At 42.2% G+C, this 16,543-nt stretch overlaps 2 protein-coding genes across 2 annotated transcripts; one reads left to right on the top strand and one right to left on the bottom strand.

The window, feature by feature from the left end:
- Positions 1-70: 70 nt before the first annotated feature.
- On the bottom strand, positions 71-5,316 carry gtf2f1 (general transcription factor IIF, polypeptide 1). The gene is made up of 14 exons (XM_084678787.1): positions 5,195-5,316; positions 4,758-4,807; positions 4,388-4,434; positions 3,694-3,766; positions 3,077-3,270; positions 2,787-2,957; positions 2,477-2,685; positions 2,077-2,233; positions 1,906-1,961; positions 1,686-1,817; positions 1,449-1,522; positions 1,218-1,359; positions 948-1,086; positions 71-746 (listed from the first exon to the last, which is right to left on the bottom strand). Exons 2-14 carry the CDS (start codon positions 4,767-4,769, stop codon positions 542-544), a joined length of 1,611 nt encoding a protein of 536 aa, XP_084534913.1. The 5' UTR covers positions 4,770-4,807; positions 5,195-5,316; the 3' UTR covers positions 71-541.
- A 3,229-nt stretch (positions 5,317-8,545) lies between these two features.
- On the top strand, positions 8,546-15,849 carry LOC146253412 (adhesion G protein-coupled receptor E3-like). The gene is made up of 21 exons (XM_084678830.1): positions 8,546-8,636; positions 8,943-9,074; positions 9,656-9,802; positions 10,030-10,152; positions 10,331-10,474; positions 10,830-10,976; positions 11,126-11,272; positions 11,560-11,597; positions 11,943-12,023; positions 12,208-12,237; positions 12,398-12,563; positions 12,648-12,761; positions 12,885-13,060; positions 13,185-13,382; positions 13,738-13,941; positions 14,117-14,352; positions 14,529-14,595; positions 14,680-14,771; positions 14,867-15,026; positions 15,286-15,351; positions 15,605-15,849. Exons 1-21 carry the CDS (start codon positions 8,561-8,563, stop codon positions 15,671-15,673), a joined length of 2,613 nt encoding a protein of 870 aa, XP_084534956.1. The 5' UTR covers positions 8,546-8,560; the 3' UTR covers positions 15,674-15,849.
- The last annotated feature ends 694 nt before the right edge of the window (positions 15,850-16,543 follow it).

The raw sequence follows: 16,543 nt of genomic DNA, 5'->3' as shown, positions 1-16,543 counted from the left end.
TTATCTAGCTAACGTGGCAACCTTTATTGCAAAGGTTATTGTCAGACTACAGAGGGAGATTACCAAGACATCAGTAACAGTGTATCTTTTATTACAAAATTCAAACAATCAAAAACAACTACAAAAACAATTGCATATCCTTTGCAAAGTCAGTTCCAAAGAATTTGTTTCATAAAGATTACATGGATCTGTATAAATTGTGAAGTTACCAGTTCAGTTCATGGAAAGGTATTTTCATATTTTGCAAATCGCCTTGTTAACTGCTTGACTAGACCCCACAGAATCTCCAATAGCACCTGTTCTCCCAGTTTCTACCTTCCTCTCCAACACCCCGCTTTTTGTTTCAAACCCAGAATGCTTAAAGCAATGTTGTTTGAACATTATTTAGGAGAAGGAAGATTTGTTTCATGTATTTTAGTTAGAACTTGCTCCCTATCGTAGAAAAAAAAAACTAAACAGGAATATCTTATCCTTCTTCCACTTCCTCGGAAAGGGCAAGCAGATGAACAATTGTCCTGTGTCTCCTCCTCCATCCTTCGGTTCACTCTGTGAGGTAGAAGTGCATCTTGTCGTTGACGTTCTTCCTCTCTGGGTTGAGCCGCTTGAGGATCTGGGCCAGCACGTTGACCGTCTGCTCGCTGCTCAGGCCTGTGCGCTTGGTCTGGAACTTCTTCAACAGGTCTTTGGTCGTCATGGGCTTCCTAATCAGGTAGCGGCGCACGGCTTCCTCTGTCAGCTGCACGTCGCTGAAGAGAGAAGAGACACAATGTCATTTCATGAAAAACATGGCTCCGAAAAAAGAGCACAGGCTTCATAGAAATCAAGTCAACATTCCCATCTGATTGGATGAAAATAAGTTGTTGTTCAATGTTTGACAGTACAAGAGAGGGAGCACACGAGGGGGTGGGGGGGGGAAGCAGGGCTTGATGCTGTGTGTGTGTGGTTACCTGGTGCTGGGAGTGGATTTGCCAGAGGGGGGCTGAGGGGTGCTCTTCCCTGAGGGGGCAGGGCTCTGGCTGTTGGGCTCCATCTTCAGCCTCTTGGCAGCAGGTGTGTCTGAGCTTGGACCTGCTGGCTGTCTCTTTCCTGGGGGGGACAGGGGGACGACGACGACAAAGGAGGAATAAAAAGGAAAGATTGAGAGAAGGCAACCCACCTTGTGCGCTAATCCGGTTCCGCATTTCACCCTGTGTAGACATGAAAAGGTGTGCGTGTACCTTGCTCTAGTTTGCTGGCTGCAGCACGGAGAGTGTTGGATGTGGAGGCGGAGTCTATGGATGGTGTCCCGGGGCGACTGCCAGTCCTGGAGCTACCCCCGGAGCCACGACCACCTCCCCTCTTAGGCGGGGTGCGCTTCTTCTGTAAGATGAAGAAGAGGGCATGAGGACAAGAGAGAGGCAGGGGAGGAAAAGGGTAAACACACATACTCACAAACAACACACACACACCGCCATAAAGAGTGCAGATGCCGATTCTCCTTCAATGTCGCTGTCGTCTGAGCTCTCTGACTCCCCACTGCTGTCTGAAATGCACACACACACACACACACACACACACACACGTTAGCAACTGTGCAACTGGTTATCAGGTGTCAGATTTGTGAAGCAAAAAAAGAGACTGGCGTAAACCAACCAACGCTGCGTGTTAGATTTGTATAAAAAGGTTATAAAAAAAAAATGCTTTACCTTTTTTCTTTTTTTTCTCCACCTGGACTGGTGTTTTTTTTCCATCCTCTTCTTCCTCTTCCTCTTTCCCTTCTTCCTCATTTTGTTTTTCTTCCTCGCTCTCCTCTTCACTTTCAGATGCCTCATCGATTCCTGTGAATGTTTATGGCAGGTTTGGAGCAGCATTCACCACTTAAAATGAAGTGCATTTCCACACAGACACATGAACGAAGATGCTTACCTTTAGGGACATCCTCTTTGCCGTGTTTGTTGGTCTTCTCTACCTCCTCTTCTGAGCTGTGGGCAAAACGTGTGTGTGTGTGTGTGTGTGTGTGTGTGGGGGGGGGGGGGCTGGTGAGACACGTGAAATCTGCAAGTGCTGAAAAAAGCTGCGTGTGTGGTGTGTGCTCACCTGCTCTCGTCAGACATGTAGTCCACCTCGAGACCTTCGTAGTCCCCGTCGTCACTATCCTCTATGGCCTCGTTGTCGCTTCCTTTCCTCTTCTTCTTCTTTTTCTTTCCTTTGGCCTTTGCAGCCTTTTCTTTTTTGGCCTTCTTGGCCTCCACATCTGCCCGACCAAGGAAGGGCAGAAGAGGGGGGGGGGGTGTTGAAAGAGAGTGGGATGAGAAATAAGGGAGTTATGGTAGGGTGGAAATAAAAAAGAAAGAAGCACACAATTGAATACTTAATACAGTGAGATCCAATCCTGCAATCTAGTTTTAAAAATGGTATTTTCCTACTATATCATACTCTCTTCCACATTCCCGGAGTCTATATTTTCCCGAACACAATGCTTCTCCCCTCATCTCACCATCTCCCATGCTACTGTCGCTCTCGTCACTGCTCAGTTCCAGGTCGTCCTCCAGGTCGGTGATGCGCAGGTCCCCTCCTTTTCCTCCCTTCTTCTTCTTCTTCTTCTTGCCTCCTTTCTCCCCCTCGTCGTCGTCGTCGTCCCCTCGCTCTGGTTCCCGAAGGCGTCTCTGCACCATGATGCTAAAGTGGTTCACCACCTTGTTCCTCCTAAAGATTCGCCCGGATGAGATGACAAGCCTGTCTTTGTGTGTCTGTCCCGTGTGTGTGTGTGTGGGTATGTGTGTGTGTGGGATGGTTCAACCTCATACCTGCCCCACTCCTCCTCTGCCTCCTCAGCAGTAAGCGTGCGGTGCTTCGCCTGGGGGACAAAGTTGTACCATCCATGGACTGGGAAGGCTTCGAAAGCCCCATCAGGACACTGTGTGAAAATGTAGTAGGAGGCGTTCTCTGTCACTCCGCCCTTCTTCTGACCTTTGAACCTGAGAGAGAGTAGGAGACAAATGAACCGCACATACACACATCCCTTACACCGGCAGTGCACTGGTGCATTTGTAGCCCCGGGTTTTTTTTCGTAACAAAGTGCAGCCAGGGTACCCACCGCTTCCCTGCTTTGCCATTGACCTTGAGGATCCAGGGCTGATCCTCCACCTTGAACTCCCGTGTGATGATCCCAAACTTCTTCCTTCGCGCCTCCTCCCGCTGCTTCTTGCCAAACTCGCTGCCCGCCGCACCTTCCGGAGTCTCCTCCTCTCCGTACATCCTCCTGTTACTCATGTCCCTCTCCATGCGGGCCTGACGGAGGAGGAAATGAGGGGAATAGTGAGGGAGGGAGATATGGAGACTTGGGAGAAGGGCATGGCTTTGCCTTCTTACCCATGCCTGGTATTTATATTCTTGTTGTGAGCAGGATAACCAAACCCCAAAGCAGGAGAACCAAATTCATAAAATGGATTAAACAACAACAAATTAAGTATAAATGAACGTTGCCATCGATGTGCATAGAGATATTGTGCAGGGACATCAGGAGTAGAGCTAGTTTTTTGGTGGCATAGCTTTGACAGCGGTGTTTATGGGAGGTGGTCGTCACATTCGTTTGTCAGAGAACCGAGTTTGAACTCCAGAATGGGCACATCGGGAGGAAGCATTTCTGATGAGGGATGTGATGACATCAGTTACATTAACACAGAGGTGATGCGGTGGTCATACTGCCAGTACCTGGGTCCAGGTGGAACAGTTGACTTTATCCCCAGAGTTGAAGGCCATGATGCTGTACTTCTTACTGGTGTTTCTGACAATAGGTGAAGAAAAAAAAACACACAAATAAACACATTGGCAGAAACAGACTCAAAATGATGCACAAGCAAATACTTTGGTAGGGGAACCTGATCATGGTAAAAGTACATTTGTTGATTAACTATTAAAGCAACAAAATGCTGTTTGTGGCAACCCGAGTGGGAAGGGGATTCCATGGCCCAAGCAGCACCATGGACAGCGGCACAGGCGCTTAAGAGGGTCCACGTCTATATGCCTTTCCCCACAAGATCAGTGAAAAGAACACAGCTGAAGAAACGAGGTAACTGGCAAAGGGATAAAAGTGGCCAGCTGACTCAAAAAAGGGAGGCAAGGCGAAGGTGAGGCAACTAAACTCCACTCTGTAAATTGTTCACAGTTCCTGTACGATTAAGGTGACGAGTTGTTGAAGAAGTAGCCAATGCCCTCCGAGAGGAAGAACCTTTGTTGAATCAGTTTTGGCCTTTTCTGTTAAATCCTTTTTGGTGAACAAAAGCCTGCACCCTGGTGCATAAAACTGTCGACAAAGCTGTCAGACCCTAATTACATGCACTCCTTCCGCCGTAGCTCTCTGTGGTCACCACAAGCTGCTTGCCTTCTTAAGTGGGATGGTACTCACTTGGGGACTCTGACGACATACTCTGTGGAGGAGGAACTGGTACTTCCCTGTTGAACACAGTCAGAAATTTGTGATCAGCTTTGTGGGGGACAATTCCAGTAATATTAGGCCTTGGCCTTACAAAAAAAAAAAAAACTTGATAAACTAGGCTATATTAAGACCCCAAAGGAAATCAAGAGTCCAAGACAATGAAAATGGCTCTTGAGCCTTAGCCTCTAATTAATGGAGGGGGGAAAGTTTACCACAACGTTGTTACAGCTGTTTGAGTTGTTAGCAAGATGCTTCATAAGAAAATAGCCACCCCTTAACATTATCTCCAATCATGAATAAGGAAAGATGAATGCACTACTTTTTCACGAAACACACTCACTAGTGAAGTCATGATAGGTTGTGGACAGAGATGGTAGCGTCACCGGTAGCCTTAAAAAGCAAGACATTTACAACAGTTACAATATTAAGGTTAGAAAAGAAGTGCAGTGTTTCACACTTAAGGTAGTATATGCACAGTGAACTGAAATGCAGCAAAGAACCACTACTGTAGCGATTGAGTTCAAAAAATAATATGTGGATCATGCAAAATGCGTAAGTGCTGTGATGGTAAGGTAGAGAGCATAGTGCTACAAGCCAATTCATACACATAGCTAATCTAAATATACTTTCTTAAATGGGCTGAGCTGCACTGCAGGCTGGTTCTTAGCCTTTGATGTCAATTGCTAAGCTAACTCGCTAATAACGCTTTTTCCTGAACCATTCATTAAATGTGCATTGCCTTCTAATAAGATATGCTGTCCTGTAATATTGACTCACCTTAGCTGAATATACTTAAAAATGTAAAACCCTATGATGACGTTAGACAAATTATTTTCTAGTTTAATCAGATGGCTTGCTGTATGCGCTTCATCCGCTTCTGCTGATCGGTTCGTCTAATCTAATGTCGTCGACTGGAAACATATGGTGCTTGCATATAGGTCCTACGCTTTGCCGCCCGTTCTAGAAAACCAAACCAAAAGCAATGAATTCCTCCTTCCATTTTCAGCTATTTTAACACACCAAGTGAAAAATACTCAACAAAAATATTTGTACAAAAGGTCATTTAATTCACACGTTCTCTAGCCGACATGACAACTAAATGGAAGGGGAAAATATGAAGAAAGAAGTTAAAGAAAACAATGCGCACTCATTTTTGCCAAGCCCCAAATCTGTTAAACCGCACCACCACCATCTCTCTCTCTCTCTCTCTCTCTCTCTCTCTCTCTCTCTCTCTCTCTCTCTCTCTCTCTCTCTCTCTCTCTCTCTCTATCTCTCTCTCTCTCTCTCCCTCTCTCTCCCCCCCTCCTCTTTTCTATTCTGGTAAATTGATGCTGCTGTCCATACCTTTATTTTCCATGTTTTCAGAGCAAGCTATTTACATGGAAGTTACAGTTCAACAGAGCATGTCAGTTTTACAAGACAAATGGCTGTGAATCCAAAACAAGGCTCTTTTTTCTTTCTCCAGTCTTTTTCTTGTCACTACTACCATCTTAGATATTCTACACAAGAATAATATAAAACCCATGATCTGTTTATTTTAAGCTAGGTTGTAGTGTATGGAACCTTTAGTTTGGTCTTTGAGTTGGTCTTTGAAATATTGTATATGTTGTTTGACATTTCAACATCTAACTAGGGCTAACCCTAACCCTGTGCTGTAGCTGTTGCTTTTGTGGAACCAAATTTGTGTTTTCCTTTCAAATGTAAATCCATCAAAAAACAAATGACAACCTGTTGAATTGATGACATTCTTCATGAAACTTGCCAGTAATATCCCTAAACACATTTATCAGTGGCTATTTCTAACACCTGTGTCCTTGTAGTTGCTGCAACACAATCAGCTTATATATTCCCCAGGGAATATATATATATATATATATATATATATATATATATATATATATATATATATATATATATATATATATATATTATGATCATATATATGTATATATATATTCCAGGTAATCTACTAGTTATTTGTTATTATACATGTATTCTCAAATGTTTGAGATAGGTATCTTATACTGTAATGGTCGGACCTTTTCAGCGACACCGACGGACACATATGGGTCATGGTTGCAGCTCAATGAGGTTATGCTGAAAATTCTTATGAAATTTGCATTACAAGTTAAGTCAATGTGTGACTATACCCTGTCACCTATGTGTCTCTAATGTGTCCAAGAGCATAGAGGGGTTTTGAACAGAACATCATATGTATTGAAAATCTCACTTGATGATGTTTAAAAAGAGAGAAGCTAAAGTCTTTTGGTAACCATTTGATGACATTCTGGTATATTTAACATTGTATCCTCCCTTGAATTCCACAAAGAGACCAAAGAGGCCATTTCTGTTGAAATGTGGCCTATGCCTACTGCTGGTTATATGGATGGTTTGCTTTGAATTAAACATGGAGCATTTTATCCATGACTCATTCAGGCGAATTTGAGTATTTGTGTTTTTTTCTGTGAAGCTCTAAGGTGTTGCTGTGGCTTAATTCAGTTATATTGTAGCTCCTAGTTTCTTCCTGATCTCAAGGGCCTCATCTACATCACCAGTTATCTGATGCTACAAAATAAGCTCCCTTAAAAACCAAAGTGATCCCTGTGACTCCTTCAGCCCCTCTAAAAGTGTGCACTGTAGAGCTTCCTGTCCCTCTCATCTCTAAATGTGTTGATTTGTTGTGTTATCTTGTTTGTTCTCAACCTGAGTCAGGTGGTTTGCATATGTCTCAAACCTTCTAAAAACAGAGTTTTGGATGCTGTGCAAATCCTGTGATGTATGGCTCAGGTGAATTGAGTGTTCGTGTATTCACGGTTTCAAGAGGGATCTGTTAAGATGACATACTGTGTTTTATCTCTATTCCTGGGTGAGTGAATTCCAGTAGTTACTATTCTTTAAATTCTTTGGGGTTAATTTTCAACAATGCTTTAATTTACTGTTATTGTTCCTGCGATAGACCCATCTAAAATATAAGAACCACTTGTAGTTCCAGGCCTTAATCCAACCAACGTTTTTAGCAAATAGTATTTGACCAGTAAACACCTTGATTGGTCTATAGGTCTACAACTTATGATAGACTGTTCTTGATAGTTGAATATTTTTGATGTCCCAAAACATTTAAGAAATACTATACGTTTAAACTGAATCTTACAGTAAGGACATGACTGTGTCCATAACAAAGTGTATCTTTCTCTTTAGGGTTTCTGTTTATCCCTGCCCCTGGTAAGATACATTTGTGTACTTGCTGAAAGCGGCCAACGACTTTGTTTAAATCTGTTGTGATAAAAAAGTTGGTGTGCAGGTGGTGTGCAGTTGTAAGAACATTTGTTTTGTATTCTGTTTCGCAGACCCCCATACTGTATACGTTTTATTGAGTTTTATGCCTGCGTATTTTGTAACAGGAACTTTTCTTTTACTTCAGGGTGTCTGTCTGCCCAAGGTGTTTTTCCCAGTGGTAAGATTCTATTAAATAAGTGTAGATTTACCTTTATCTTGTTTGAAATTAAAATCTAAATGTTTCATCAATCAATTGTTGTAGTTGCTGAAAGTAGTCAACAATTTTGTTTAAATCTGTTGTGTTTAAACAGTTGTTGTGTAGGTGGTGTGCAGTTGTAAGAAACATGAAAAATGACTACATTTGACCAAAGTTCATAAATTCGTGTTCTGGCACAAATATAAATATTTCTAGAGAAGCTTAAAGAGAAGAGGAAAAGCTCATGATGGCCAGTGTCAGCTTTGTATAGTCTTGGCACAGCATTTGTCTTAATGTATTACTTTTTTACAAACAATATTTCGAATGAATTTATATTAATCTATTGAATCTGGTTATTGCACCCAGGCAGCTGTGACGGCTACCTTAATATATCTGAACCACACCGTAACTTAGCCTTCACAAGCATGAATTTCCCTGGCTTCCCCGAAGATGACGTTGGTCTACTGAATAAATGGTGGCGTTTCGTTGGGATTGGAGGAGACCAAATTATCAGAACATGTGTTGCAATGTATCTGGGAGGCACATATTATCCCCAGTATCTGAACTTCAACCCTCCTACATCTCAGTCTGAATCATCAACAGTGGGTAGTACATGTGGATCTAGATACCCAAGTTCTGCGTACTGTTGTAATGCTGTAAACCATATTGAAATGGTGCTCTGTCCAGGAGGATACTATGTGTTTAAGCCAACTCAGCACAGGTACAATAACATGGCTTTTGTGATCTGTAAGTATTATAATACAAATACATTTGATAGAAAGCATAAATTGTAATAGGAGTATGAGAATGTATACAATCTATTGGAATTCCAAATTGAATATTATAACAACAAGGGGTCATGATGATTCATCGTATATTTGCCTCGAGGCTGACACAAAGTAATATACTAGCTTTGAGACAGAGACATTTTAGAATGTGGATTGTTAGTTGTTCATTGTAATTACATTCGAAATGTGGCGTGTATCTCCAAAGTATAAAAAAAGGATTTTAAAGGTGTCATGTGTAAAGGTTTAACCCGCTCTGGCTGTCCAGTTCACAGTAACTGCACTAAAGACTCCTGCGGTCCTTTAGCCCAGTGCACAGCTGAGGGAGGTTGTGTTTGTGTTTCGGGCTACAAAATTCCCCCAACCTACAAACCTACAAATGAGTCCTATGGCTGCCAAGGTAAAACAGAACTGTGAATAACCCCTCAATCATATATTTGGAGATCAGACCTAATCTAAAATCATGACTGGGAAGCGGGGCAAAATGTGTTTCAAGATGTCCAGAGACAAGGAGTATTCATGATAACCTATAAGCACAAAGAAGACCACTATATCAGTTTTCTTATAGTACAGTTTACATGAACTGAGGGCTTGTCCTTATGATGAATAAACAAAATTGCAATTAGATGTAGCAATTGTTTTAGCTGTTGATGACCTGTAGTCACTCTTAACTCATATCATTGTAATGTCTCGCTGTGGTGGTAGAACGCCTACTAGACTGTCCCAAGCAGACAGATACAGAGGTGGCAACCAGTACTGAGTAAAAACACATGTGACATGACAGAAACATTATCATGCTTTGATTTGAGAATCATGAGTTTGCTGTATTTCTAACAACTATGATACAATGAAGGTGTTTTTAACACTTAACTGGCAACTTGAATTGACATCAAATATACATATTCTGCCATTTTAACAGTGCAGCTGTAAATGTCATCTGGAAAGTAAGAGGCATGATTTAATACTAACCTTTTCCTACAGACATAGATGAATGTGTGGATGCCACTTCAGCATGTGGCTCTTATTCCAACTGCACCAACACACCTGGAAAATATAGCTGCGTTTGTCTGCAGGGATACACACCTAGCAACCCCTTGTTAGAGCCAAGCAACTCCAACGCCTGCCAAGGTACAGTTTAGAATGTATCTCTTCCTGAGAATCCAGATTGAAGGAACCTTGAATGAGAATTACTCTGACTGACTGACTGACTGACTGACTGACTGACTGACTCACTCACTCACTCACTCACTCACTCACTCACTCACTCACTCACTCTGTCCCTTACACACACACGCACAAACCTGAATTGTCTGCCCACACTGACAACACTGCCCACCTCTTTTTTTCTCATACAGATATAGATGAGTGTTCCACTGGCATCTGTAGCACGAATGGAAGGTGTACAAACAACATCGGGAGTTACATCTGTTCCTGCAATGATGGCTACAGGATCAATGAAAACAGCACAGAATGTTTAGGTGTCTACATAGTTCTTACAGTCAGACAATGTTCAATGTTGAGTTTAAACTTGTACTTCATTGCTAATCAACACTGTCAAACAACCGTGTGCTGCTCACTCCATGTCCAACAATTCAAACTTTATATTAATTCTATCAAAGAACAGTGCAGTTGGGAGCTAAATGTTCTTCTCCACAGATGTTGACGAGTGTTTCAACTCAACCATCTGTGGCCCTGACTCCATCTGTACCAACACACCTGGAGCCTATAGCTGTGCCTGTCTACAGGGATACATACCTACCAACCTAGAAGCAGAACCAAGCCAGACCAACATCTGCCACGGTACATGTGCCGTTAATGCTAGCTAGACAGTTTCCTTATTTAGTTTATTCTTCCATAAATGCATGGTATATTCAACAGATGGCAACTTTAATAAACTAGTCAATAAGCTTGGTATCTAGGACATATTGAATGGCTGCCTGTATCATTACTCGATATGTCCAACTTATCAGCAAACCCACATTCCCACTGGTAAGTGTACCTGATGTGTACTGATTGCTGTGGAGAAAATGGATGGTTGAGCAGAATCTAGGGGCTGAAGTTATATGAATGAATACTGTTGGTGACTGTCATTTTTAGATAACTGATTACACAACATGCTTTTATATGATCAGTGCCTTGTATTTTACTCTTACAGACATTGATGAATGTGTGACAAACACCACCATCTGTGGTCCAGATGCCAACTGCACCAACTTTATTGGGGCATTCACCTGTACCTGCAACTTTGGTTTCCGTGAGACCAACCCAGACTTTATATCTAGCATCTTGAACCCATGCCTAGGTTTGTAAACTATTACTCTGTGTATCAATGTGTGTTAAAAAAATTATGTGTCAGCAATACATTAAATCCTACATTTTATATATTTCCTATTCAGCATGTTCCATATTGACTGGCGTGTATGTGTGTGCGTTTGTGTTCTCCTTCTGTAGACATAGATGAGTGTGGTGAGACTCCGGGCTTATGTGGTCAAGCGTCTGTGTGTGATAACGTTCCCGGAACCTTCTATTGTTCCTGTCAGGATGGATACTTCCCCTCCACCGGACTCATGTGGGAGATGGACATTTCAGTGTGTCAGAGTGAGTGGTTCATGTTAACGTTACAGCCTTGTCACCCCTAACTAACCACACACACACTCATAGATGAAATGAGTCTCAGTGAATGCCAAAAGGATACATATTTTGATTTGAGTTTTGTGCTTTGCTAGCATTGCTGGCTTTGTGGTTCAGATGAAGGCCAATTGTACCGTGTTAGTGATGTGTTTTTAACAATGTGTCGTACTCGTGGACTGTGAGTCCTTGACACATCTGTAATGAGAATTCCTGCCCTCATATTTCCCTCCAAATATTCCATTCACATCCAACAGGTGTTCAGGATATTCTGGACCATCTAAATCCGCCAGAGGTGAGTCTTTTTTTAAGTTTGATCTTGTCTTGTTTTTAAATCATGTTTAGTATGTTTTACTAATGCATTTAACACTAATCCCATACGTAGATTTGGTTAGCTACAGTAGTGTTTCCTGGAATGTACACTGTGGTGAGGATGTTCAAATAAATAAATACAAATCCCATTGCAACCCTCTGTCGCCTGTTTTGAGAAATCAAAACAGGCAACAAGTATAGGTCTAAGCTGTGTAAAGGGGAAAAAGTCTACCTATCCAGTTTTGTGAAAGAAAGAAAAAAGGCTTGTCACTAATTATAATGGAAGTATGGAACATATTTTTTTTAACAATCTGTATCTATGCCACAGGGCCAGACTAAGGAGACCTACTTCCTCAATAATATGGACCAAGACCTGAAAAACAATTCTGAAACCATCCTACCAACCGGGGTCAGTCTTTGGAGTGTTCTACTCTCAATGTACTTGTAAATAGGTGATGACCTGAGGGCAGTCAAGCACTCTGACAGCAGACAAAGCATCAGTGATGGCATACTCACTGTGCTAATTGGTTTCTAGGTGCAATACATTCTTGTAACATTTTCACATATTCCTTTCTCATTGTTTTTCTCTGCAGACAGTGACTAACGGCTTCTCTGCTACTCTGGTATTGTCTACCATTGTCTCAGTTTCTACCATCTCATCGTTATTTCATTGTATTACTGAAACTGCATCAAGAATTAGCTCATGTACTCGTTTGTTTGTTTTCTCTGTATTATCCATCAGTCCATTCATCCATCTGTTCATCCATCTATTCATTCTCTAAGGAGGTGTCTGGAGTTAAGGATGACTCCAAGAAAAGTCAGACAGCGAGTGCATCTGTAAAAGCAAACACTGGCAGTTTGATCCTAGGGATCTCAGAGCGTCTGGTGTCTGCCTTGGTGGATCCAACCCGGAACCAGACCAACATAACACTAAGGACAAACGAAATAGGTAGGAATTGGGTTACACACCAAACCTAAAGATACTCATATGGGTGGGACACTGATTATATTGTCCTTGCATGTGTGGTGTCAGATATCAGTCTTCAAGCTGTTGGGCCTGAAACTGAAGGCGGGGATAACACGACTCTCTCAGCCAAGGGAAACACCATGAGGATCAACCTGCAGGCTGTGGCCCAAAACAACAACGGTAAAATAGAGAGGAGCATGCACAGTACTGTATGATTAAGGTGTTTATTATGGTATGGTATGGAGTGGGGAGTATATTCACATTTACATTGATTCAATGGTGTGTGTGTGATTCATTCGGCAGGGTCGGCGGCAGCAGTCTTCATGACCATCGACAGGATGGAGAGTCTCCTGAGCCACAGCTTCTTTGAGACTGAGAACCAGACAGAGATGTACTCAGATGTCATCACTGCCACCCTGCCCAAAACAAATAACACCCAGCTCTCCCAGCCGGTCAACTTCACCATCCAACACAAGAGGGTGCTGTCTCTCTGTATTTACCTATCTCCGTTTATCCATCACTCCATCAATCGCCCTTATCCACTGTACATGCATATCCTCTCTCCACCCTATCTCACAACTTGTTTATACATTTTTGTCTCAGAGGTTGTCAGAGTCAGACTTGGTGACCTGTGTATACTGGGAGAAGAAGAGTGTAGAGAAAGAGGGAATTGCTGGAGGAGAGGAGATGAAAATGTTCTGGTCAGTGGAGGGCTGCTGGGTCGCATTCTCTGATGAGAACTATACAGTGTGTAGCTGCTCTCATCTCTCCACTTTTGCCCTCATCCTGCAAACTGGGAAGGTACGCGTGTTTGTGTGTGTGTGTGTGGTGTGTGTGTGGTGTGTGTGAGAGAGAGATATAGAATATAGTAAAAAAAAAAAAAAAAGGAAAATTTGTTATTTTTAGAGGGGTTGTGGTTAAAATGAATGTTAGGGCTAGATTTACATCAAGGGTTGGGGTTAGGAGTTACGGATAGTTTTAGGGTTAGGAGCTAGGTTTAGGGTTCAAGTAACATTTTTAGGTGAATCTTATGGTTAAGGTTAGGGGTTGGGGAAACAAGATTCTTAATGGATGTGTGTTTAGTAGACCAAAAGCTTTAACTGAGTGCACGTGTGTATTCTGCTTTAACCAAATGTATCTGTGCATTTCTATTCAGGTGGCCGTTGAAGATCCGTTTATAGAGTGGGTGAACAAAGTCTGTGTTTGTATTGGCCTGGTCTTTCTTGCTCTGGCCATCCTGACCTTCCTACTGTGCAGCTGGAACCCCAAGATCAACAACACAGCCCGCCTTCACCTCTGTATCTGTCTCTTCTTGACCCATCTGCTGCTGCTGTTGGACAAGGCCTATGTTGATTCCGAGGTCTGGCATCGTCTTTTGGACGAGAAACGTTAGAAAACGTTATGCATTGAAGAGTTACTTGTCCGTAAAAGTGTGAATCAATAAATAGTTGAGCTGTGTGCGTGTGTGTGTGCATCATGAGTCTGCTTGTGAGTCAATCGGAGAGCTCTAAGTTGACTATACTTACTGTCCCTAGCTGATCTGCAAGGCCATGGCCGGTCTTCTGCACTTCCTGGTGGTGGCCAGCTTTGTGTGGATGCTGCTAGAGGCCCTGCAGCTCTACCTGCTGGTCAGGATGCTCTCCAGGGTACAGGTCATCCAAAGGGACGGCCTTCCCAGGCCATACCTCTACCTTATTGGCTATGGCGTTCCAACAGTGATAGTCGGCGTGTCTGCATGGGTCAATTCTGGTGGATATGGTACTCCAACAAAGTTAGTCGTAATTATGAAAAAACATGTATCTAGTTCTACTGTGAGTATCTGGTGTAACAAAGACACTTGAAGTACAATAGGTACTCTCATACGTGTGAAGTTGTCCCTTCTGTCTTCTGGTTAACAGTAGAGGCCATTTGTTGTTTAACGTGGACAAACCATTTGTGGACAAACAGGTGCTGGCTGTCAAATGAGAAGAACTTTACATGGGCTTTGACTGGACCAGTGATTGCTGTCCTTGCTGTGAGTGCTTCAGCACCATCAAGACGCACACACACTTACATACACACCCACACACACACACTTTACTTAGCTTTTTGCTTTCAGATGAACTGGATCTTGTTTTGTGTTACACTCTGGAGTTTACGACCCACTTTGGTCAGCATGAGGAGCGATGTCTCCCAGTCCAAAGACACCAGGTGAGTGTAGTCTCTGTCTGTCTCAAAGACCAAACGTACAATACAGTATGTTCTGTTGATGTAGTGTGCTCTCGATCTCTCTCTCTCTCTACCAGACTGATAGTCTTCAAGATTTTGGCCCAGTTTGTCATATTGGGCTGTACCTGGATCCTGGGATTCTACCAGACAAGCACATTCTCCCAGTACCTCTTCATCCTCCTTAACTCCCAGCAGGGCACCTTCCTCTACATCGTCCACTGTCTTTTCAACAAAGAGGTACTTCTCTTTGCACCCATTTCTATCCATTAACTGTGGTCTGGGGTTGTTTATACTCAAAAATAGCTTTTCTCCTTCCTCCATTCCTAGTGGTGCTCTCTGACATGAACAAATAATACCCATGTCTACATAGCAGATACATTTCATATCAGATGGGAGGAAGGGATGGAGGAAAGCTCCGTCATTAGAGTTGGGCCCCTTTAAGCCTGCAAGTAGGATATGTGTGGAGATGAAGATGGTTCTGTGGTGTTCCCTGCAGGTGCGAGAGGAGTACTACAGGTTTATCACATGCTCATCCGGCTCTGCCAACACCCATGGTTCTGTGGTAAGATCCTAATGCTTCCTACTACAGCACACCACCATGCTGTCATTGTTTGGTAGATTTCCATTTTTAACCATCAACAAGTAATAACATTAATACAGCATTGCATCTTAGAAGCTAGAAGCTGCTGGTTATCAATGGGACTGACATGACTCTCAGGGCTAGAGTGAATATTATAAAATGCAGGTAATCCCTCCCAACTATGAAAAACAAAAACCTGACTACAATAAACTAATTTATATGTGGGTCAATGCAGAAAGAAACACCCTCAACCTCAGAAGACTTGGACAAGACAGGGGAAAAGAAAGACACAGCAAAGGACTAAATCCATAGAAGATGAGATCGAGAGAAACGTCCGTGTTTGATATATTTACCCTTGCTTTAGTATGTACTTGCATGTATTTGCTTAACTGAAACGTGTTAATAGTTTACCAGCAAATACATAAATTGTCACACTGCAGTAGAATATTTTGTCGATGTATGGTCTGTCTGAAAGTTTTGTACCATAATTATATGTATTTTTTTGTTGTTGTTTGCAAAAGACATCTTATTAAACACAATTGATGTGGATGACAATCATGACATTGTCGTGTATGTGGACCAGGGGAAAGTCACACCTCCACATGCAGCAATATCACCAATGCATGTCTGCTAAATTAATACATGTATCGTAGTCAATAATGGGGAATTTCCCACAGATCTTATTTATCCTCTTCAACTCGGCCTATAACTGGACACTGTAACCACTAGGAAGTGTATAAGCATGGCATTATCTTCTTTATTGACAATTACAAGTCTAAGGCAGAAATATTTCCCAGGTTGCAACATATTTTCAACCAGTTAATATGTAATACTTGGCTTCTTTTTTGATTCTTTCATAAACATAAAATTTGCATAGGATAGATGACCTGAAGCAAAGGTTGTTAAAAAAATCTAGATTTGCTATCCTTATTTTTAACTTCTTGTCTTATCCACTGTTACTAAGTAACATAATTTTTTAAATAACAGAATTGTGGAGCCAATAGAAAAATTCAAGCGCTTTAGCCCGGTTCTTATCAAAATGCAATGGATATCCATGCCCACATATGTGAGCCAAGTTGTCTCTCTCTGGTGTCTCAGAGCAGTGATAGTAGCTCACAAGATAGCGTTGTGCAATGTCACCTGAAGTGTTGAATCTCATTAATTTATGGTGACC

Source organism: Hypomesus nipponensis, chromosome 17 (assembly GCF_054491055.1).
Source record: "Hypomesus nipponensis isolate SF chromosome 17, ASM5449105v1, whole genome shotgun sequence".
NCBI lineage: Eukaryota > Metazoa > Chordata > Actinopteri > Osmeriformes > Osmeridae > Hypomesus > Hypomesus nipponensis.
The sequence above is the reverse complement of the archived record's forward strand: the minus strand, read 5'-3'. Positions and strand labels throughout refer to the sequence as shown.